General features: G+C 40.8%; 3 protein-coding genes across 6 annotated transcripts; all 3 read right to left on the bottom strand.

Moving 5' to 3' along the window:
* Positions 1 to 285: 285 nt before the first annotated feature.
* Positions 286 to 5461, bottom strand: LOC120724039 (membrane-spanning 4-domains subfamily A member 4D-like). 3 transcript variants are annotated; one of them, XM_040015960.1, is made up of 8 exons: positions 5338 to 5461; positions 2416 to 2648; positions 2194 to 2304; positions 1716 to 1772; positions 1476 to 1607; positions 1269 to 1382; positions 1026 to 1091; positions 286 to 851 (listed from the first exon to the last, which is right to left on the bottom strand). In XM_040015960.1, exons 2-7 carry the CDS (start codon positions 2548 to 2550, stop codon positions 1041 to 1043), a joined length of 600 nt encoding a protein of 199 aa, XP_039871894.1. In that variant the 5' UTR covers positions 2551 to 2648; positions 5338 to 5461; the 3' UTR covers positions 286 to 851; positions 1026 to 1040. The 3 variants fall into 3 exon arrangements, with proteins under 3 accessions (XP_039871894.1, XP_039871892.1, XP_039871893.1); XM_040015958.1 differs by having other exon boundaries at positions 286 to 1091; XM_040015959.1 differs by lacking the exon at positions 5338 to 5461 and adding an exon at positions 2724 to 2939 and having other exon boundaries at positions 286 to 1091.
* A 5143-nt stretch (positions 5462 to 10604) lies between these two features.
* tmco6 (transmembrane and coiled-coil domains 6) lies at positions 10605 to 15852 on the bottom strand. The gene is made up of 13 exons (XM_040015956.1): positions 15653 to 15852; positions 14300 to 14406; positions 13569 to 13681; positions 13283 to 13466; positions 13079 to 13183; positions 12825 to 12916; positions 12578 to 12694; positions 12368 to 12482; positions 11879 to 12059; positions 11474 to 11568; positions 11146 to 11313; positions 10933 to 11067; positions 10605 to 10845 (listed from the first exon to the last, which is right to left on the bottom strand). Exons 1-13 carry the CDS (start codon positions 15741 to 15743, stop codon positions 10822 to 10824), a joined length of 1527 nt encoding a protein of 508 aa, XP_039871890.1. The 5' UTR covers positions 15744 to 15852; the 3' UTR covers positions 10605 to 10821.
* Positions 15853 to 16189: 337 nt separating this feature from the next.
* LOC120724037 (nucleolar and coiled-body phosphoprotein 1-like) lies at positions 16190 to 21813 on the bottom strand. 2 transcript variants are annotated; one of them, XM_040015954.1, is made up of 8 exons: positions 21558 to 21813; positions 20464 to 20516; positions 20319 to 20362; positions 19908 to 19954; positions 19644 to 19818; positions 17197 to 18400; positions 17018 to 17118; positions 16190 to 16915 (listed from the first exon to the last, which is right to left on the bottom strand). In XM_040015954.1, the coding sequence occupies exons 1-8, from the start codon at positions 21663 to 21665 to the stop codon at positions 16794 to 16796; spliced, it is 1854 nt and encodes a 617-aa protein (XP_039871888.1). In that variant the 5' UTR covers positions 21666 to 21813; the 3' UTR covers positions 16190 to 16793. The 2 variants fall into 2 exon arrangements, with proteins under 2 accessions (XP_039871888.1, XP_039871889.1); XM_040015955.1 differs by having other exon boundaries at positions 17201 to 18400.
* Positions 21814 to 22951: the final 1138 nt, after the last annotated feature.

Genomic DNA, 22951 nt, shown 5'->3' with positions numbered 1-22951 from the left:
TCTCTCTTACTAATCTTACTTAATTCGTCACACTGAGTTCCCTGACACATATAAACATATAGAGTACTGTGCAAAAGTCTTGAGCCATCTCTCACTTCAAGTTTTGGTAGGAAAATGAGAGAGATGCAGCAATTTATTGAAATGTACAAACTCACATGAAAATATCATTTATAAGGCAAAAACAGAGTTTGTACAGCTCTAATCTACGTCGATAACTGAGGACTTCTACTATTGTTGATTAGGGGTGAAGGCAAAGATTAACATAATGAAATGAGAATATTTATATTGGCTTAACAAAAGTTTATGTTTAAATCAGTACACAATTACTGCACAAAATATAAAAAGATTTTACGCAAACAGGAAAAACAGAGTTTATACCGAGGCTTCTTAGATCACAGTGCCGTACCTGCTCCCTCTGTAACCAGAGGTCAAAGCTAATAGTTTACTCATCCAGTTACAACATGTCATATTGTAAAATGTCTTCAGTTAAACATTCAGTACAGAGTACAAAGCACCGTTTAATGACAGTCAAACACTACTAATAAGACACTAATAATAATGCAGATACAATTAGATGGAAAATTTTGGACGTCTCTGAAAAGATGACACGCATAACAGATTTTCTACATGGCTTCCAAATGACTAAAGGTCTGATGAGGAAGGAAATTTTCAGATATTAACAATAAAAAAGGAATTTCTAACAAGTATGTTTTAAAACAAATCAAAACTTTTATGGTTGGACTGAATTTTGACACTTGTCACATACAAATGTTGCGTAGCCCAGACATATAGTGTATGACATCTGGCTGAGGTCAACACATTCAGTCGATGAGAAGAGATTTGCAGACATGCTGCAGGGAAACACAAGGGTTGCCAGACAGATTAGTCGTTATTGCCTTCCTGAAAAAGTTCTTCTAAGATAGTTTTTCCTCACAGTGATGACATAAATGATTTTAGTTCAAGAACAAGTGTCACAAGAGACCAACAAGTGTGTTTTAGTAAGGTCATGTAATGTTTAATAATACTTTAAAAAGATGTCCTCAGTCCGATGGCGTTTCAGTCCTCGGTGGTGGAATTTGCTGGATGATGACCTGAAAAAACAAAACAAAACATGAAAGTGGAAGAAAAATAAAATGATGAGTGACCAAAGCTATTGAAAACTGTCCTTCAGCAGATATCCCTGGGATAAATCGGACTCTGTGGCATGTTTCTTTGAAGTAGACAGAAGGCTTGTATGTCAGTAATAATAAAATAAAATATGCTATTACCTGAGTGCGTGTGGATTTCAGTGCGAAACTTGCGACAGTTGTTAGAAAAATGAGAATCACTAACGCGCAAATAGAGGAGGTCAGTAAAATGGCTTCGATACTTTTCAGCAGCATCTACAGTGACAGAAAGTGAGAGTTATTGATATGCTGTGAAAACATGCATGTCATACAATCATAATCAAAAAATAGATATGTACTGTAACTCACCACACTTGCATTGTTCAAATGAAATCGCAAAAAAAAAAAGTAGGGATAAGAGATGAGCTGGATTATCCTGTATATGAAAGAGATTACGATTCCAAAGATGGAAACCACATACAGGGCCAAGCACACAGTCACCTGGGAAAGATAAGTTAATCAAAATTAATTAGGCCACTGAATTAGGAAGGACTGTATGAGTATAAACAGGGCTGAAAATCACAAATAGGAAATAAAACCATGACGTACCATCTTCTTGGACGGATGCAACTCAGTGTAGACTGACAGGATTCCACAGGTAAGAAACTAGTGAGCAAATAATCACAACAAATGATGCTGTTTGACCTTAACCCACAGCAGATTTAGTAATATGGGTGATATTTTCACAGTGTGAAGCTGTGTGAGTCTGTCTTCATACAATACATCTTTTGTAGGAAACTATGAATACTTGCTGATGTTTATTTGTCATCGGAAAGATCTAGTTAACACGTAGCATTGCAATTGTACCAGATGCACTTTTTAAACCTTTTGGTATTATGACTGTGTGTCATGCTTGTGCTGTTAACCTAACAAACTGATGGTTGTAGCCTCATATATAAAAGTATAGCACAGGCAGTACTTTGAACTTTTCTGAACAACAACTGCACAGAAGATATGACCAGTCAAGTTCAATCATTTTTAGCTGTCAGCATGTCAGTGCTAGCCAGTAAAATGCTACAGTAAGTACCAGAGCTCCCTGCCAAAAGGGAATGTAGAGTTGAGCAGAGATTTTGAACTCTTCATTGGAGAACTGATATCCCATTAACAACTCAGCACAGCCAAACATCAGAATGACAATCTGGAAAGGGGAAGAGAAAGAATGGATGAGAGTGTCTACAGCTGCATCAGCTTATAGCTATCCTCGTGTATAAATCTGCTTATTTAAGATTTTGCTTATCTGATGTGTTACCCCAAGACTTCTGGGCTCCTTTCGGACAAAGCGATGCAGAGGTTTGCTGGACATCGGCACATTGCTGCTAGTCCCCTGATCCCCATTTCTTTCTGTTGTCCCTTCCTCTCTAGTCGTTGTCTGAGTTCCCTCCATTTTCAGGAAACTACACACAGTGCTTGGCTGTGGGTCAAAAAGACTTAATTGAACTGGATGCTTCCCCACAGCAGCACAGATTGTTGGGGGCAGAATATCTGTGGAGTAGCAGAAAACATTTAAAAGCCAGATGAATGCAAGATTTTTCAAAAGTCTTAGAAAACGTGACTCACCCCGTCTTAGATTTTCATGCAGAAAAAGCAGAGTGAAAGATAACAGGAAGGGAATGTTGTGGGTGGAAAGAGGAAGTGTGGCAATTTGAGACTTCTTTTTTTATTAAGTGGTGGGGTTAAAGACTGTCTGGAAGTTACAGGCTGAGGCTGTTCCACAGTATAGTGAGTAAACCACTCAGTTAAAATGAAATCCCCATTAGGTCTGTGCACACTTTTTTTTTTTTTTTTTTTTGCCTGTCTTGTTTGGCTCTTTTGCCATCAGAATTGTTGTCTAAAGGCAAAGAAAGAGGCCCAACGGATTTACTTTACCAAATTGACCATCCCAGCCTTGCCGTAATGGTCCATTTGATTCACCTTTTATTGTTTATTTTATTTTCACTTACTGAATACAGGACAGACTTGACTGGGGGAAAGAAGGGGAGAAAGAAAGAGGGAAAGAGAAACAGCTGAGAAGAGGGACGGGGGAGAAGGGCAAAAGACAAAAACCAACAGAATGAGCAGAAAAAAAAAAGAAAAAGAAAATTCATATATCAATCACCTGGATCACCTGCTGAGAAAGAAAAAAGAAAACAAGCAGAAGAGAACAAGAGTAATAGAATAAACAACATCACAATGATATATGGGAATATGACAGTAAATACTAAATATTAAACATTATTGTGCAGCACATAAGATCAACAGAACACAGTGTGCTTTGAGGTAGAAGCCAAAAAGGGTGTAGTTTGTGGGTGTGATCACCCGTGTGTACACCTGTGAGCATGGACGCGCTTGTTTTTTCAAAAGGTTCCTTCATGTAATGATCTGCTAGAGGGTGTGGGGGGGCCGCAGCCCCGTCCTCCAGGGCATGAAGCAGGTATGGAGGAGATCAAAATTCCAGACATCCAGAGGCCCCCAGAACACAAGAGACCAAGGAAGACCAACAGAGGGGCAGCCGCGCCACTGTCCCAGTAAGAGCTGAGGAGAGTCCCAGATGAGGGCTCACTCAGCAGCCGCGGAGCAGAAGCCAGGGGGAGTTGTAGTGACGCGCCCGTGAGCTCCGCCGGCAGCCAGCCGTGCCTGAGTGACCGAGCCCCAGGCCGAGAGACTGGGGGCACCCCACCTCCGAAGTGGCCCGAGCGAGCCCCAGGCTCCAGGCCCCGATAAGCGGCCGCCAAGGAGTGAGCCGGTGTGTACCTGGACGCCCATCCCGGGACACAAAGAACCACCAATGCACCGATGTCTGAGGGAGTCCGCCACTGGCAGGGGAAGTGGTGGTAGGGGGAGATAGGCCTCCAAACCTTGGAGGGCCTAAGATGTCCCCAGAGAGGTGGCGCCTGACACCCAACCTGACATATAGACACAGAAATACAGGCACACAGATATACAAACATCCATTCCCACCCTCATGCTCTCATATGCACTTACTCCACACTCAACCAACGTGGAGACAGACATAAAGAGACGCTGTACACACAATCACACTTCCCAAGCATACTCTACAAACCGGGTCTAGGTACCCTTGCCCCTGGAGGGGGGAACTGCACCCAGACCCAGGTGGTGTTACCCTTTTCCCTGCGGTGGGGGGAGGCAGACCGCCCCGACTCCGCAGCAGCAGGGAGGCCCCACACTCCAGACCGCAGCCGGACGGCCAACTCCTCCTCCTAGCCCCCCCGCTCCAGCAGGTCGCAGAGAATGGGGGTGAGAGAAGACTCCAAACCTCCCTCCACCCGCTCATTGTAGTGTTGATGCATGTGTGTTCTAAGGTGCATTTAAAACCCAGGAGGGCATGGAGCTACCTGGTCTGTGCACACTTACTGTATTATAAGTAGATCGGCATTATTGGCAGAGTTAGTGAAACTACTGACAACCTAGTATGTATTATTTTTGTGCAAAGCTAATTGAACCTCGTGCGTGTGACATTGCATCTAAACAGAAAAATTAGTTAAAGTTAAAGTGAGTTTCAGCAGGTAAGGGCTCAGTGTGGGGGAAAAGAATCACAGCTCACAATAATTTCTATTAAGATTTCCACAAGATTTCTATTCTCTACACTGACAGCTTACTGTTTATACTCACTTTATACTAGACGGCCGGTAACGGACAGACTAAAGGTGGTTACGCCCTCTTGTAACAGAGAGGGTGTATGTCAGCCCGTTCTCACGCGTGACGATTTGTCAAGTCCAGAGGCGTTCCTGACCTAACCTTATCCCGAACCTTAACCAGCACTTTAAAGAAGTTAGTGTTTTCCAAAGCGATTTAAGTAAAATAAACGTATTTGTGTAGATTCATTCCAAACTGTTCTCATGTTTCTTAATTTTTCCGATCTCGTAATCTAGGGAAGTGTTTGGTGTTTGGGAGTGAGAACGTGTTGTGTATTCCCTCAAAACACGGCAGAACAATGTGTCCTTCTAACTCATCTAAACAAGGCATTCTGTAAAGGGTATAACAAATATGGCAGTCTTTCATGAAACAACAACTGTAATCTCCACATTTCCAGTTTTTTCCTCAAAATAGTATTTTAACTTTTTCCCTCCTCAAAACAACATTATGTAACTTGATCTCCAAATTTTGATTTTATTCTCAATTTCAGCAATATATGTTTTGTATTAATTTGGCCCCAATGGTCCTTCTTACTCACCTCGTCTTGGATTTTCATGCAGCAAAAGCAGCGTGAAAGATAACGGGAAGGGATTATTGTGGGTAGAAAGAGAAAGAGACAGTTTTTTTCATTAAGGGGAGGAGCCAAAGACTTTGATTGGAAGTTACAGGCTGAAACTGTTCCACAGTGTGGTCAGTGAAATCTCCATGAGGTCTGTGCACACTGACTGTGTTATAAGTGTAAGCAGGTGTACATAAAAAAACAACAACAACTTTACCTACTTAAAGTCTTTAAGTGAGGCTTTTTAAAAATTATTTACATTACGGATTCAGATTGCATTAATGTTTTCTTTTTTTTATCATTATTGAAATTACTTTCTAATTGGGCATATTTATCATCTCTACAAGTTTCAGCTTTAAACAGCAGTTTGAAGCAATCACAATGATCAACTTCTGATTATTTTTTTTAACATACATACATATAGCAGTGCCACCACTTTGGGTCGGTCTGTGCTGCCCTCACTAATGATCAGCATCACATGTAAAAGTCCCAAGATTTTTTGTGGTTAAATGTAACTAAATGTTTCTTAATAAAAATCAAACCAAACAGCAAATACTCCAAAAAAAGCAGCAGTCATATTTGTTGTAAGGAAGAGTTTTATTATGTCATAATTATTTAATCGTTACACAGGCATGATGACAAGGTCTTGTTGATAAAGACACATTATGTTTCTAATGTTATATGTTCCACCTTCAGTATCTTAACATCTCGAAATATGTCAAGCCATATCTGAATTCAATTCAATTCAATTCAATTTTATTTATATAGCGCCAAATCACAACATAAGTCGCCTCAAGGCGCTTCATAGATACAGAGAAAAACCCAACAATCATATGACCCCCTATGAGCAAGCACTTTGGCAACAGTGGGAAGGAAAAACTCCCTTTTAACAGGAAGAAACCTCCGGCAGAACCAGGCTCAGGGAGGGGCGGCCATCTGCTGCGACCGGTTGGGGTGAGAGAAGGAAAACAGGATAAAAGACATGCTGTGGAAGAGAGACAGAGGTTAATAACAGATATGATTCAATGCAGAGAGGTCTATTAACACATAGTGAGCGAGAAAGGTGACTGGAAAGGAAAAACTCAATGCATCATGGGAATCCCCCGGCAGCCTATGTCTATTGCAGCATAACTAAGGGAGGATTCAGGGTCACCTGGTCCAGCCCTAACTATGCTTTAGCAAAAAGGAAAGTTTTAAGCCTAATCTTGAAAGTAGAGATAGTGTCTGTCTCCTGAATCCAAACTGGAAGCTGGTTCCACAGAAGAGGGGCCTGAAAACTGAAGGCTCTTCCTCCCATTCTACTTTTAAATACTCTAGGAACAACAAGTAGGCCTGCAGAGCGAGAGCGAAGTGCTCTAATAGGGTGATATGGTACTACAAGGTCATTAAGATAAGATGGGGCCTGATTATTTAAGACCTTGTATGTGAGGAGCAGGATTTTGAATTCAATTCTGGATTTAACAGGAAGCCAATGAAGGGAAGCCAAAACAGGAGAAATATGCTCTCTCTTTCTAGTCCCTGTCAGTACTCTTGCTGCAGCATTTTGGATTAGCTGAAGGCTTTTCAGTGAGTTTTTTGGACATCCTGATAATAATGAATTACAGTAGTCCAGCCTGGAAGTATTAAATGCATGAACTAGTTTTTCAGCGTCACTCTGAGACAGGATATTTCTAATTTTAGAGATGTTGCGCAAATGGAAGAACACAGTCTTACATATTTGTTTAATATGTGCATTGAAGGACATGTCCTGGTCAAAAATGACTCCAAGGTTCCTCACCGCGTTACTGGAGGCCAAGGTAATGCCATCCAGAGTAAGAATCTGGTTAGATACCATATTTCTAGGCTTTTCAGGGCCGAGTACAATAACCTCAGTTTTATCTGAATTAAGAAGCAGAAAGTTAGCGGCCATCCAGGTCTTTATGTCTTTAAGACATTCCTGCAGTTTAACTAATTGGTGTGTGTCATCTGGCTTCATGGACAGATAGAGCTGGGTGTCATCTGCATAGCAGTGAAAATGTATGCTATGTCTTCTAATGATGCTGCCTAAGGGAAGCATGTATAATGTAAACAGAATTGGTCCTAGCACTGAACCCTGTGGAACTCCATAATTAACCTCAGTGTGTGAGGAGGACTCTCCATTTACATGAACAAATTGGAGTCTATTAGACAGATATGATACAAACCACTGCAGTGCAGTACCTGTAATACCTACAGCATGTTCTAATCGCTCTAATAGGATATTATGGTCAACAGTATCGAATGCTGCGCTAAGGTCTAGCAGGACAAGCACAGAGATGAGTCCACTGTCAGAGGCCATAAGAAGATCATTTGTAACCTTCACTAAAGCTGTTTCTGTGCTGTGATGAGCTCTGAAACCTGACTGAAACTCTTCAAATAAACCATTCCTCTGCAGATGATCTGTTAGCTGTTTGACAACTACTCTTTCAAGGATTTTTGATATGAAAGGAAGGTTGGAGATTGGCCTATAATTAGCTAAGACTGCTGGGTCTAGAGATGGCTTTTTGAGTAAAGGTTTAACTACAGCTAGCTTGAAGGCCTGTGGTACATAACCGATCATTAGAGATAGGTTGATCATATTTAAGATCGAAGAATTAATTAATGGCAGGACTTCTTTGAGCAGTTTTGTAGGAATGGGGTCTAAAAGACACGTTGATGGTTTGGAGGAAGTAATTATTGAAGTTAACTCAGAAAGATCAATTAGAGAAAAAGAGTCTAACTTAACATCAATGGTACTAAGAGTAGCTGTAGATAATATTACATCTGTGGGATGATTACTGGTAATTTTTTCTCTAATGATAAAGATTTTATTTGTGAAGAAGTTCATGAAGTCATTACTAGTTAACGTTAAAGGGATTGTTGGCTCAAAAGAGCTCTGACTTTTTGTCAGCCTGGCTACAGTGCTGAAGAGAAACCTGGGGTTGTTCTTATTTTCTTCAATCAGTGATGAATAGTAAGATGTTCTGGCTTTGCGGAGGGCTTTCTTATAAAGCAACAAACTATTTCTCCAGGCTAAATGATGATCCTCTAAATTTGTGACACGCCATTTCCTCTCCAGATTACGAGTCATCTGCTTTAGGGTACGTGTTTGAGAATTATACCACAGAGTCAGGTACTTCTGATTAGAGACCTTAGTTTTCACAGGAGCTACAGTATCCAGAGTCGTACGTAGTGAGGAGGTGAAATTATTAACAAGATAATCGACCTCTGTTGGGGTAGCGTTCAGATAGCTGCTCTCCTCTATGTTGGTACAGGGCATTGAAGATGATAACAGTGGGTGGATTACATTCTTAAACTTAGTTACAGCGCTTTCAGAAAGACATCTACTTTGATAAAGTCTACTCTCCACCGCTGTGTAATCAATTATTGTAAATGTAAATGTTATCAGGAAATGATCAGACAGCAGACGGTTTTCAGGAAACACTGTTAAACGTTCAGTTTCTATGCCATATGTTAAAACAAGATCTAGAGTGTGATTAAAGTGGTGGGTGGGTTCTTTTACATTTTGAGAGAAACCAATTGAGTCCAACAACAGATTAAATGCCATGTTGAGGCTGTCATTTTTAGCATCTACATGGATGTTAAAATCACCCACAATAATTATTTTATCTGAGCTCAGAACTAAATTAGATATAAAGTCTGAGAAATCAGACAGAAACTCTGTGTAAGGCCCAGGTGGACGATAGATGATAACAAGTAAGACTGGTTTCTGAGTTTCACAGCTGGGGTGGACAATGTTAAGCATCAGGCTTTCAAATGAATTAAAAGTCTGTCTTGGTCTTTCATTAATTAATAGGCTGGTGTGAAAAATTGCTGCCACACCGCCCCCTCGGCCTGTGTTTCGAGATTTCTGGTAGTTAGAATGACTCGGGGGTGTTGATTCATTTAAACTAACATAATCATCCTGCTGCAACCAGGTTTCTGTAAGGCAGAGTAAATCAATTTGTTGATCAATTATTAAGTCATGTACTAACAGAGACTTGGAGGAGAGAGACCTAATATTTAATAATCCACATTTCACTGTTTTACTCTTTGGTTAGATGTGGATACTTTATTGTTCTTTCTTTGTAATTGTTTATGTTTAAGTTGTTTGTTGCTGGTTTTTAGTTTGTTTTTTGTCTGTTTGGGAGCTGACACAGTCTCTGTGGAGATGGGTTTTTGGGGGGGTAGCAGGAGGAGAGAAGCTGCAGAGAGGCGTGTAAGACTGCAACTCTGCTTCCTGGTCCCAACTCTGGATAGTCATATTTTGGGGGGTTTAATAAATTTGTCCATATTTCTAGAAATGAGAGCTGCTCCATCCAAAGTGGGATGGATGCCGTCTCTCCTAACAAGACCAGGTTTCCTCCAGAAGGTTTGCCAATTATCTATGAAGCCCACATCGTTTCTGGGACACCACTCAGACAGCCAGCAATTTAAGGAGAACATGCGGCTAAACATGTCACTCCTGGTCTGATTGAGGAGGGGACCAGAGAAAACTACAGAGTCCGACATTGTTTTGGCAAAGTTGCACACCGATTCAATATTGATTTTAGTGACCTCCGATTGGCGTAACCGGGTGTCATTACTGCCGACGTGAATTATGATCTTACTGAATTTACGTTTACCCTTAGCCAGCAGTTTTAAATTTCCTTCAATGTCGCCTGCTCTGGCCCCTGGAAGACAATTGACTATGGTTGCCGGTGTCTCTAGCTTCACATGTCTGAGAACAGAATCACCAATTACCAGAGTTTGACCCCCGGCGGGTGTGTCGCCGAGTGGGGAAAAACTGTTAGACACATGAACGGGTTGGTGGTGTACCTGGGGCTTCTGTTTAGGACTATGCTTCCTCCTAACCGTGACCCAGCCGCCCTCTTTCCCCAGCTGCTTGGGGTCTGCCGGGGAACAGCTAGCGGGGCCTACGCTATCTTCGGCTGCACCAGCTACAGGGGCCTGGCTAGCTATGGGTGAATGAAGGGTGCGAAGCCGAGTCTCCAATTCAGTAATCCTGGCCTCCAGAGCTGCAAATATGCTACATTTGTTACAGATATCATTACTGCTGAAGGAGGCCGAGGAGTAACTAAACATCTGACACAATGAGCAAGAAAGTGCAGGAGGGACAGGTGAAGTAGCCATGGTGCTAACGAGTCGGCTACGAGCTAAGCTAAGCTAGCGAAACAGTACAGAGACAGTGAGTGAATACTTTGGCTATAAATTAGGTAGTGAGTACACAGAAAGTGTGCTTCGGATGAATACAGTTTTATGCAAAAGTACTTCACCAGTACAAGTATTATAAAAATATTTAATATTTGCATAGATTAAAATTCCATGAGTAAAAACATACAAGACAGCAGTTTTATCACTAATTACTTCAAATACACAAACAAGTTTGATATCTATCATATCAAAATGTAAACATGTTGTTATCCTCAGCTGGGCCCTCCTAACACAACAAGTCTTGTTGTTGATTCAAGGATCCGGCATATTGTCCACCTGCAAGACAGCAGCTCACATCAGACATTTTTAACTAAAAACTACAAAAAAAATTCAACAGAGACAATAAGGCTGCATAACAATTACTGTTATATGCTGTTGGTAGGACAACAAGTGCTTCTCCAGGAGGTACGTCGACCTTTGTCTCATCTCTGCTGCACCATTGTACTGAAGGACCTCCAACAGTGAAAGCCCATCTTGCCTGACAAACTCCTCTGCCACCTGAAGAAGAAGAATACCACATCATGCCACAGCTTAGCAATCATTACAGAGTTTAGTTTCACTAATTACCACACTTACCACTGGACTGCTGACAGTCATCATGAACAGGATGTCCAGGCTCTGAATCACCATTTCCTGATCAGCCATTTTAAGCGTGGCACAGAGTGCAGACAGTAAACCAAGCTGCATGAGCTGCACACAGAACTCCTTTTTCTTGTGGGCAATATTAGCCAGAATCCTGAGAATCTGAGTGTAACAAGCAAGAAAAACAAAAAACAACAAAAACACAAAATCAAAAAACACTTTTTTCATCCAAAAGGATGCAAGAGAAAACCACAAGATTTCTTATTATATGCCACAATGACTTAATAGTACAAGAAGCACTTATATCAATCATAGTACTAACCATAGTATTAATGCCTTGAGAAAATGGGAGAAGTTGGATCAATCCTGGGACCAAGTTTAGAGTCAAGAGGGCGGAGCAGAATTCAGTGGAGTGAGCTGGGATGGAGAGAGGTAGAAAACACAATGGGGCACGTTACACACACTACAGAAAACCCTGATAATTATGATGCATCAAATCTCAGATGTGCACAGAGAATGCACAAGGCAGCCACATGCATTTTATTCAGTATTTGAATAGATTGAATAGTTACACCAAAAAAAATACAATGTTTTCTTGCACAAATCTATACTGAACTGCAGCAAAGCAGGAAAAATATATTGCAAAACGGTTCTATTAGTAATGATGAGGTGTACTTCTGTGTGGCTGCAGTCCCATTCAGAGACGACTAAAACAAGAGAGCCGTACCTGTGAGGTTGTTGAGGACCCAGACGGTCTCTCTGGCCAAGGCTGGCAGGGTGTGCAGGTAGGCTTGAACAAGTGCACACAGAGAAGCTGGCAGATGAGCATCAGTCAGTTGAGCATTCAGGTCTTCCTCCGGGCAGGAGGACAAGATGTTTCCCACACACCTCAACAGAGGCCAGATGAGCTGAAGAAGACACATTAAAAGCTTCTGTGATCCAAGTCAGATTAAAAACTAAAGTTGTTATTTTTACTTTGTTCTGAAGCTTAGGCAAATGTGCGATGTTGCTGTTTTGTTTCAGTTCCTAGATTCTTCAATTGACTTTTAGTAATAATTAAGTCATTTTACTGTCTTTGGAGGTAGCTCAGCATGAAATGAACTAATCTACATTATTAATTCAATGATAATTATCAAATTTGTTTGCTTAAAAGTAAAAAAAAAAGTCTTAACAAGTTTTAAAAGTAAATAGTGGATTTGATCATTCACTTCCATACCAGCTCAATCCCATCTTCTTTGTTTCCCTCGGTGACAGCACCACCTAGTGACACTAACAAGGAGCTGCACTGTGACAGGGCACCCTGAGCCAGCAGCTCTTTGTTATCATCTGTGCTAATAAAAGGCACAAAACAGATTCAGTAATTACCTACAATAGCAAATCAGCAAAAAAACCAAAAAGGTTTTGGACACTTTCCTAAACTTCTCACCTGCATATGAGGTAATGGAGACACCATGCACACTCTATGGCAGGAGCCAGGCCGAACTGTGGGTCGGGGGTAAGGACGGATAACAGGTGTGAAGGCAAGGTAGACTTCAGGACTGTCCTACAGACACAGAGGAAGACAAAAAAACACAACAAGGTTAAATGTGAACAAAACATTACTCTGACATTTTCTGCGAGATGAGGAATGCAGAGGCTGAAGACGTGAAGAAGTGCATTATTGATATATTTACGGGATTATCTTCTCAGGTGCGTCTCTGGCCTGGAGAAGCTGAGAGAGGGTGAATGCTGCAGCTTCCACTACTGCAAGTGTGTGCCGTTGGTTCTGGACAAATACACAGTAACATGTTACAAAGACGTGTAGCAGTCACACTCCTGTCTCTCTATGAATCGGATGTTTGAGTAGATTTGGATTCAACTGCAACAATTCTACGAATTGCCAGTACAGTAAGGATATTAGTGTAGACAGTGAGCCTTCGTAGTTTACCTCTATACAGCTGGCCAGAGCGGGAATGATTCCCTGAGCCAGGAGCTTCTCTCTTACCACATCGCTGTCTGGACACATGTTACCAAGTGTGTAGAGACACAGCTCCTGTGTACATATAATGTTCCGCACAATAAGGAAGTCAAAAATCTTCTGCATTGTAGGTCATACTATATCACAAACTGCCTGCACTGCATGGTGACTTACTGTAAACTTAGTGCTTGGGCCAGACAGGTAAGTGAGCAGGTAAGGGGTAGCAGGCAGACAGGCTGGAGCCACATTAGTGTGGGAAGAGTGAGAGAGCTCGTGAAGACACCGAACGGCCTGCAGGCGGCACTGAGCATTAGAGCCAGTGAGGAGGCCGACCAGCAGATGCATACTGTTCTCGTGCCTGAAAGAAAACACAGTTTCACACACAAAGATGAGGAAGTGACTTAAAAGTGACAGCGTAATTTAGTCTCTTCCAGTATGGCCACAGAAGCCACTACCATACTTGATAAAGGTGAGCTGTGCAGCTGGGTCGCGCAGAACTTTACTCAAGGCCTTCAGGTGTGCCTCCTTCTCTGTCCCGCTGTGTTGAAGTTTGTGGAGCAGACTAACAATGTCCTGAGGAAATATGAGACTGGCAGGCTGAGTTCAGATCTTTCATTTTACTGAACCTACCAAAAAAATAATCTAAGACAGGCATGTCAAAATCAGTTTACGTTGTGGGTCAAATACGGCCCAGTTTGGCTCGAGTAGTAAAAACACCCCATTCTGTCAGTGTTAATATATTTAGCTACACTTTAAATCCCTGAGAAAACTTACAATGAGACAAGGAAGAAACATTTCAACAATATGTCTCAATTTTTCAGCAAAATAAAATTACAGAAAGGTTCCAGTAGCTCTTTTTCCAGACTGTCCTGTACTTATAAAACAAAGTTTTTGTTAATTCACAGAAAATATTCTTTTTTTCCCACCAAAATTTCAAAAGATGTCAAAAAACATTAACTTTTCTGTCATTTAATTATTTATCTATTAGTTAATTCCTTTAGTTTAGTGTGAATGGCCACGTAGGAGGTCTTTATCAGCAGTAAAAGATGTAAAACTTCTGAAAACATAGCCTATAAGTTGATTCCCTCCTTTACATCTTCCAGCCTTCAAGTGGGCCAGATTGGAGAATTCTGGCACCTGGGAAATTCTTGTGCTTGACACCCCTGATCCAACACAATATCTGATACTTACATGTCCTCCTGGGGCTGTGTCCATGCTAACGTCCGGCTGCTCCTCATCTTCATTTAGCAGTAGTCGCTTGCTCACCAGCTGCCTGTCTCTGCGTGCCTGTCTCAGTGCTAAAGCATTCAGGGAGAGGCATGTCACAACTCTTTAACCTTCAGGGATCATACGTGATCATACTTGTGTTTAGTGTACATATGCTGTGCAAAACATGCGTCCTTTTGAGATAAAGCCACCATGGGGAGGCCATGCCTGTGGGGAAATAAAGAAGCTGAAGTTAAGATGATGCTAACATATCCATTTAGGTTTTGAATCATTTTACGCCAGTGTATGTCACCAACACTGCTCTATTTTATATTAAGACCTGTACATGGGAACATCTCAATTTAAAAAAAAACACTGAATTTCGAGTAGAAACGAAAACCTATATCTGCACAGGAACTGTTTTTGCTGTTTATGTGTTGTAAAAATGCCTGGAGATGAAGATGTAACAGCTAACAGTTCCTCACGGGTGTCATAAAAAAAAAAGAGCTGTATCTTTGTAATACAGTTTTTAAAAAAAAAATTACATGTGCACATTACATAAACCTATTTCACACTTTATTATGCACATTTGTTCAACTGCTTGGTAAATACAAGTATCTAATCAGACAATCACATAGCAACAACTGAGTTGGTTTAGACATGTAGACAGGGTCAAGATGGCCTGCTGAAGTTTAAACTGAGCATCAAAATGGGGAAGAATAGTGATTTAAATGCCTCTGAATGTGGAATGGCTGTTTGTGCCAAATTGGCTGGCCTGTGTATTCCATAAACGGATGACGTGCTGGAATTTCCAACACAACCATCTCTAGAGTTCACAGAGAACGGTCTGAGAAAGAGGAAAAATGCATTAGTGAAGCCAGATGTCAGAGGAGAGTGGCCGACTCGTTTGAGCTGATGGGAAGGCCACAATAGCTCAAATAACCGCCCATGACAACAAAGGTATGCAAAAGAGCATCTATGAACGCCAACACGAAATAGATGGCCTACAGCAATAGACAGCTGAGGCTACAATACCAATACTAATAGAACAATACCAGCACTTTATTGAATCTGTGCCCTGATGAATTAAGACAATTCTGAAAACACAAGGGGGTTCAACTTGGCTCTAGCAACGTGTACCTAATAGTTTATTAAGATATTAATAAAATAATGGTTACGTTGAAGCTACAGTTCCAGCTAGTTTCTATGGAAACTAAACATAGTCACAGAGCCAAAGGAAAAATGAGCTCATTACTGAATAAACAGGGTTTTAGTTAAAGACCAGGGTTAGCCTACAGTATGTTTGGGAAACTGAGCCTCGGTATTTAGCAGACACACCTCTCTCGTTCTCTCGCCTCTTCAGCCTGAGCTCCTCCAAGCTGCCGCCTTGTTGTCCGGCTTTGTGACGAACTTTGTTCAACCTCCACATTTGGCGGCCAGTAACGACTGCAACTGTAAAACTTCACTGACAGTTACTCATCGTTTGGTTAGTGTGTAGCTATGGTAGTGGGGCAGTCTTCTTTCTTCTTTAACAGTGGTAAAACAAACGTCTTTTCGCTGCATTAGCGCCACCCTCCGAATTGGAGTGGAACAGTCGTTTTCTCGGTTTCCTTAAAAAAAGACTTGACACCCTCACGTTACACGATTCAGCGGAAAGGCAGTTTTAGGCCTCGTCTCTCTTAATAATCTTAATTTGTCTCACCGAGATCCCTGACACGTACAAACATATAGAGTGTCCCCTACAGCACAGCACAATCTCCAGAGCTCATCAAGTCAAGCATTTTCCCTTAATTTGTAAGAAGTTCAGTGTTTGTGTGCCCAAAGAACAGGATTTACCAGATGTAAGACTTGGGACGGGTACAGTTGATAAAAACAAAAAAAACTATGGTGTTTAATTTGTATTAAAAGCATAATATACAATCTATATAAGAAAATTTATATCAAACATTTAAAACTTTAAAAAATAATGCTCATCACACACATAGAATTTCCCCTCCTTTCCCACGATAGAACAGCTGACATGTCAATTTGAATAAATATACATCTGGTTAAAAAAAAGTGTGTAATTTTTTTTAACGAAATACCAAAAGACAGCTATAGGACAGGAGTAAACCTCTTAATCAGAATCACACAGTTTCACTTCATTTTACAACTTAAATCTGCATAAAAATATGAAAGGTGGTTTAGAGAACCTAGCTCAGGATTATCACGAGGGAAATTCCTGAGAGCAAAACAGAATCCATGTTTATAAAAACAGACGTTACTCAATTAAACCCCATCTGAATTTCACTATGAGGCAGAAATATTTCAACAGGTGATCATCAGTTCCCCAAAACAACCACGAAATGCGCGTGCCGTGAAAATGGCAGCTACCGTAGAAACACTTAAGTAAAAAAACACAAACCCAAAACCCATAAAAAGATAAAAATGTAGCAAAAATATAAACGACGGATCTTTAAAGTTTTAAGTCATATTCTAACTACTGATATATGATCAGTGTACATGATCGGAAATCGGAGGACGTGATGTGACCCTCGTCCTCTGGGTCTGCGGGATGACGAGTCACACATCTTGATGATTCTTTGATGATTTCTTCTTCTTCTGTGGAGAGACAGACATGAGGGTTAGGATCCGCCAACGTTGAGACTGGACACATTTGTTTTCTAAGTAGCGTCGAGATTTGTTTTCTAAGTAGCGTGATACCTTTTTGTGGGAGTCGCTTGAGGCGGTTTCTGTCGCCATGGCGTCTTGGATTGAATCTACAGGTATTTCTGGGATGTCGGCTGGTTTCAATTTGCTTTTTTCTGAGGACAAATGCAAAGCAATTTTACAAAACCAAACCATCAAATTACATGTTTTGAAGCTATATGTGGGTTGTTTACTCACTTCTCTTCTTCTCCGTTTGAGAACTCGTTGCCTCTACGTCAGGTGGAGGCAGCGGCTCTGTGTTGGCGGGATTATTTTTCTTTTTCTTCTTGACACTCTTGACCTGCTCTGTTGTTTCCTCTACCTTATTATCTATTATATCCTCAACTACCTGCTCTCTTTCTTCATCAGCTTTTTCTTTTTTCTTCTTCTTTGATTTCTTTTCCTGCAGTACTTGTTCTGGATTTTCCTCACCATTAAGAAGGTCCCTTTTCCTCTTCTTTGCCTTCTTTTCTGCAGACGTCTGCTCTAAAGTCTCAGTTTCTTCAGTTTTTTGCTCTGTATTATTTTCTATGTCTTCAGCTTTTTGCTTTGAAATGCTTTCACTCTCAAATGTCAATGAATTTTCCTCACTTTCTGTTTTCTTCTTTTTTTTCTTCTTGGCTTTCTTTTCTTCTGCTATGTGCTCTGAGATTTGGTTGTTTTCTTCCTGTTTGCTCTCTCTGTTATTTTTCACTTCCTCAGATACCTGCTCAGAATTTCCAGTCTGTGCCAAACTTCCCTCACTACCAGCCTTCTCTTTCTTCTTCTTCTTTTGTTTCTTTTCTTGTACCGTTGACTCTGAAAGGGTTTTCTCGATAGCGTTCCCTCTTGTGTTTGTCTCAGTCGTGACTGTCTCATTTCTTTCAGCATCATCTTTGGTTTCTTTTGCTTTTTTATTCACCTTTGGAGTTTTTTTAGCCTCCTCCTGCTTCGTGTCTTTGGTCTTTCTCGTCTCTTCGCCACATTCCTCTTTTCCATCTTCACCCGTCTCATTCTTTTCCTCCTTGTCTGCAATTTTCTCCTTCTTTTTCTTCTTCTTCTTGGGCTCAGATGTTCTGTCATCAGTTGTTTGTTCACTGGGAGTTGCAGTTTCCCTGTCCTTTTTTATTTGTTTGTCCGCTGGAGATGAGAGGTTTTGCTTTTGGCTCGGAGTGCTTGAGGTGACAGAAGTCACATTTTTTGTCACATTCTTCTCGGTCGAGCTCGTCTTTGCTTTTTTTTCAGTCACATGTTTCTCGCCACCTTCGTCATTGTGTTTCACTGTCCCGTTACTCGGTTTAACTGGGGTTCCAGGTTTCGCCGGAGCCTTAGCCCGGGGTTTCCTGACTCTCTTTTTCGGGGGTTGAGGAGTAGAGGAGTCCAGGGCATTGATGGCATTCATCTTGACTATGTCGGCATCTGTGGACAGAGAAAACCCAGTAAAAACATCAAACTGTGCATGGTGGAACAAATGCCTAAAAGAAAACATAAACAGCGAGCAAACAGTAACTGTTCACAGCTCTGTTTGGATGAAATCACTCTTTTCCATGGTGAGGTTGTTCATGGGTGGTGCTGCACTGTCTGGTGGTTGTCTTTCTCTCATTAAGTGGAGGGACCAAGCTTTCCCTTCATCTTACATCACTTTGTACATTTTCCACACCCTCCACAGTTTATTCCACCTGAGTTTAGACTCCTTCCACCATGAACACCTCGCCTGAATGCTACATCTCAGTCTCTCAATAGCACGCTTTGACGTTAGCTCAAATGAGACATATTTTGCTTATTTCCAGCTTTACACTTTAATTCAGAACCTGCATTAGAGTATCTTTGCATGATTCTCATTTCAATAAAATCTTATTTGAAATATAAAATACAGTCTTTTCCTGAAACAGGTTATGTTAGCTCAGACCACGTTAAGGACCCCTCTTCTAACAAGCCTAATTTCATCTGATTGGATCTCTAACAGATCAAACTTGTTGGAAAAAAGATAAAACTCACCCACGTGTGCGCTGATAGCCTGCAACTGAAAATAATTTCATTACATTAAGGGAAAAATATCCTAAAGTTACTGTGCAAATAACCGCTCCTTCTGAGAGGGGCAGATGGGATTCTTTTTTTTAGATATGGTTCATTTGATGTGAAATGTTTCAGGTATCTGAACTGGATGTGCCCTGGTTGCTCCTTAAGTGAGGTGTTTTGGGCAAGTCAAATATTTCTAGCCTGGCTTTGGTCACTTTATTGTCCCCGTGGTAGAGCTGGATGACACTGCTGGGAAGAAAAAGGAGGTTTGGGCATCTTTGATTGGACTGCTGACTTCCATTTACACAGCAGAAAAAATGTTGTGTACAAGCCCCTGTTAACAGGTACTGTATGTGTATTATGATGAAGTGAAATTAAATCTGTGGTGCAGAAAGTGCTAAACAGAAAGGCACGAGGAAACCACAACTTAGTCAGCCAATCGTTTTAGTAGAAAATATTCAATCTGCATTTCTCTTCAACACATCTCAACACAGAATGAGCCGCAGCTCATGTCACCAAACTCCCTCCAAACCCGCCTGCACTAACAGAAAGCACTCATAACCCCCTCTTCATTTTTCTAGGATTCTTTTCATCACCTCATCCTTGACACGCTCGCCCATGAATAATGCATTCAGTGACTCACCTGTCATCTGTTGGAGCAGTTTCTTCCACTTCTCCACATCCAGACTGCTGTCAGAGTCTGAATCATCTGCACCGGCAGTCACAACTTTGTCTGATGTTCGGCTCTTTGATTTCTTCTCCCCTGTGACTTTTTTTGCAGCTTTTCCCTCAGTTTTTTTCTTGTTTGCTGGAACAGACTGGGAAAAAAAAGAAAAAGAAGGATTAGCGTGGTTGGTACAGTCCAAGAACTGCCACGAAAAGAAATTAAAACAAAATAAAAATTCACCTTTTTTGCAGTTGTGTCCTTTTTCTTTTTTGATGTTGTAGACTTTGCTAAACATAAAAAGTGCAAATGTGTTAAAATGCATTCAAATACGCCAACCTCTGGCCTCAAAGAGTTTACTGCTACAAACCGAGCTGCATTCTCTGATATGTCAGTTTTTTCACTAAGCTGTCGCCCTCATCTTGAATCTGATTGGAGGTTGTTAGGAGCGTGAATGTTTGGGTACAGGTGTAAGATGAAAATACTCAAAGCAAACTAATGTACAGAAGTTCCAAATCTTGCTTAAGAATTTTGTAAGCATGAACAGCTGGATCAGGACACACATATACACAAATAAACAAATGTAGTATCTCAGATCCAACTTCAGCTTTCTAATTTAATTTGTATTTAACAAAGAAAAAGAAAAATATGAACCTTTAGTTGGAGTCCTTCCTTGATCTGCTGAATCTTTTGGGTTACTGTCAGGAATAAAAAAATAGTTAGTATCCAAGTTATTACAAAATGAGACATCTAACCCAGTGGGCGTTGCTTCTGAAAAGCACTAAGAAATCATCCTTACTTCAACCATGATGTGTAGATGTCGAGTAGTGATACTGATATTTTGGTCTCCCCCTGTAGAAAATCAAAATTAAATGTTACAACTTATTAAGAAGTTTGAAACATACAGTGGGAGTATTTCTTGGACATGGTACAGTAGTCTGAAGGAGATGTCAGCATATAAAGACATAAAAACATGGCATTGTTATGGTTATGTGTCAAATTTGAATGAAAGCAGACCCCAAGAAGGTGGTTAGGAAGGACTTGAGTTCATTACAAATGAATGAACTAGAATAATAAACACGTTTACAGAAAAGGACAAAGTCTACTACATTTTGTGGAATATTTACAAATTCAAAAACCTGTGGAGGGACCAAATGGTTCTCATTTGGGGAAGAAAAATCAACAAGCCTTCTTGGTCTGTATTACATTTGCAATGACTGCACTTATACAAATCTCTGGGCTTTTTTCTTAGACTTTACCACAAACAGCTTTTCCTGGCCGCACACTCTCCCCACTCATTTAAATTGGCCATATGCTACATCCTATTTGAGCCACTTTGGGTGGAAGCTCTTGGTGAGTAGAGTCTAACTGATGGTATTTTTATGTCAAGGACTTGATTACCTTCAAAACTAATCTGACTTTTTCTGTCTTTCCTCCAGCCACAGTCCCTCTTACAGAGGTCTATACAAGGTGAAAGCCTTTCAAGTGTTACGTTCTTAGTCTAGGCAAGTATTGAACGCAACAAGAAGTTGGCCCACTCACACACCACTTTTTTTTAAGTGGTATATAAGTCCTAACATTGAGCTCGTTTTAGCTCACAGCAAGGGGAGGATACATTTCTTGGATCTTACGATCTTTAAAGTTATATATACACACACAACTATGTTTATGCAGAAAAATAGAAACACGTAGCAGTCTAGTTGTTACGAAAAATGGGGAGATTTAATTGAGCAAACGTTCTTCCCCGTCCACACTTCAGAAAATGTTTTTTTGTGGAATTTCATGAGGTGTGAGTAGAGGGGGTTTATTGCACAGAGCAGGAGCAGCATTTGAAACATTGTAACAGTTGCAGTTGATGTGTGTGTGTGTGTGTGTGTGGTGAACAATGTTGACCTGTGGGCTGTGCCTCTGTAGCTCATCTGCAGCTGAGCGATAACCATGCTCCTTCAAGTGGCGGTAGATCAGCTGGATCAGCTCGTGCTTTGATGCGTTCACGGACATATTCGAGAAACGAAAAAAGGATTGATCAAACTAAGGCTAAGCTAACGCAAGTGGTATTTTCATATTAAAAGTATCCTCATGATGCTCAGAGTTGCAGCTTCTGAAACCCGCATGTTACCATTTTGAACTCTGACCCAAGGATGTGATTATTTTCTACCGCTGCAATGCACTATGGGAGATGTAGTAAGCGGGGCGTAGCAACGCTGTCAGCGGTCCGCGCAAAAATATCACGCATTCAAACGAAAACTTAACCTGTGTACACAATGCATTTCGATAAGGGGCTAATAACGGAAAGTAGTTTATATAGTCTGTTAGTCATATGTGTGTCAGAGGCTTTTTCAGCTGTCTTTTCACCGCATTTTAAAGCCACGTTATAATGAAAACTGACATTAGTATTGAACCATTTAAACCAAATCATTTTCTTTTTATATTTGTGTTTTGCTATCTGCCTTTAACTATCTTATATTCGGGCCAGTTTAGGCTCAGTTTTACCCAAAGAGGGGATGATTTTCATGATGTGGACGAATCATATTTTATAAATGATGTTCTGGAAATTTACTCTGATTCTACCGGTAAAATGCAGACATCTGATCTGCCCTTCTATCATTACAGTTCAGCTACCATAAACACTTTTAATATAAAGCAAACAAACAATATGACAGCTTTGTGGCATGGCATGCTTCTAGTGGGCAATGTCTTTTTATAGCTACTACTTAAAAGCACCAAGTGTACAACTGGTTGCTTTCAATTGCTCCTTCCGCTGTGCAAATGTCTGCATGTTGCATGCAGAAGCAGATAAAACATGCTGTGTAATAAGTCTTTGACTTCAGTGTAAAAGATCGTTTGCGTTCTGCATAGTGTGATAAGCTTGATCTCTTTTGTCTGTTACATTCACCCACCACTTCCTTTTTCCTGCAGAACAGGCATAGATTTATCAAGATGCTAGAAACATTTTTCTGAGAATTTGGGCCATATCGACATGATATCATCCCACAGTTGCTACAGATTATTTTGGTTGGATATCCACAGTGTGACACTCCTGTTCCACCACACCCCATAAGGGTGCTTTATTGGATTGAGATCTAGTGACTGGAGGCCATTTCACTACAGTGAACTCACTGTGATGTTCAAGAAACCCCTTTCATATTATTTGAGCTTTGCGGCATAGTGTGTTATCCTGCTGGAAGTAGCCATCACGAAATGGGTACACTTTGGGTATGAAGGGACAGCAACAATGCACACATCATTACTAAATTTTGCCAAATTCAGCTATCTACTATCTGAAT

The sequence above is a fragment of the Simochromis diagramma genome, unplaced genomic scaffold, assembly GCF_900408965.1.
Source record: "Simochromis diagramma unplaced genomic scaffold, fSimDia1.1 OVJJ01000685.1, whole genome shotgun sequence".
NCBI lineage: Eukaryota > Metazoa > Chordata > Actinopteri > Cichliformes > Cichlidae > Simochromis > Simochromis diagramma.
The sequence above is the reverse complement of the archived record's forward strand: the minus strand, read 5'-3'. Positions and strand labels throughout refer to the sequence as shown.

Excerpts from the sequence above, each read along its gene's own strand:
- LOC120724039 (XM_040015958.1), bottom strand. The coding sequence starts at position 2,550 with ATGGAGGGAACTCAGACAACGACTAGAGAGGAAGGGACAACAGAAAGA. Across the intron at positions 1,773-2,193 it reads CCTTTTGGCAGGGAGCTCTG|TTTCTTACCTGTGGAATCCT; the intron begins GTACTTACTGTA and ends TTTGCTCACTAG. Across the intron at positions 1,092-1,268 it reads TGAAATCCACACGCACTCAG|GTCATCATCCAGCAAATTCC; the intron begins GTAATAGCATAT and ends TTGTTTTTTCAG.
- tmco6 (XM_040015956.1), bottom strand. The coding sequence starts at position 15,743 with ATGTGGAGGTTGAACAAAGTTCGTCACAAAGCCGGACAACAAGGCGGC. Across the intron at positions 14,407-15,652 it reads GAGGCGAGAGAACGAGAGAG|CACTGAGACAGGCACGCAGA; the intron begins GTGTGTCTGCTA and ends TGAATGCTTTAG. Across the intron at positions 11,068-11,145 it reads TGACTGTCAGCAGTCCAGTG|GTGGCAGAGGAGTTTGTCAG; the intron begins GTAAGTGTGGTA and ends CTTCTTCTTCAG.
- LOC120724037 (XM_040015954.1), bottom strand. The coding sequence starts at position 21,665 with ATGTCCGTGAACGCATCAAAGCACGAGCTGATCCAGCTGATCTACCGC. Across the intron at positions 20,363-20,463 it reads ATCTACACATCATGGTTGAA|TAACCCAAAAGATTCAGCAG; the intron begins GTAAGGATGATT and ends TATTCCTGACAG. Across the intron at positions 18,401-19,643 it reads ACTGCTCCAACAGATGACAG|ATGCCGACATAGTCAAGATG; the intron begins GTGAGTCACTGA and ends CTCTGTCCACAG.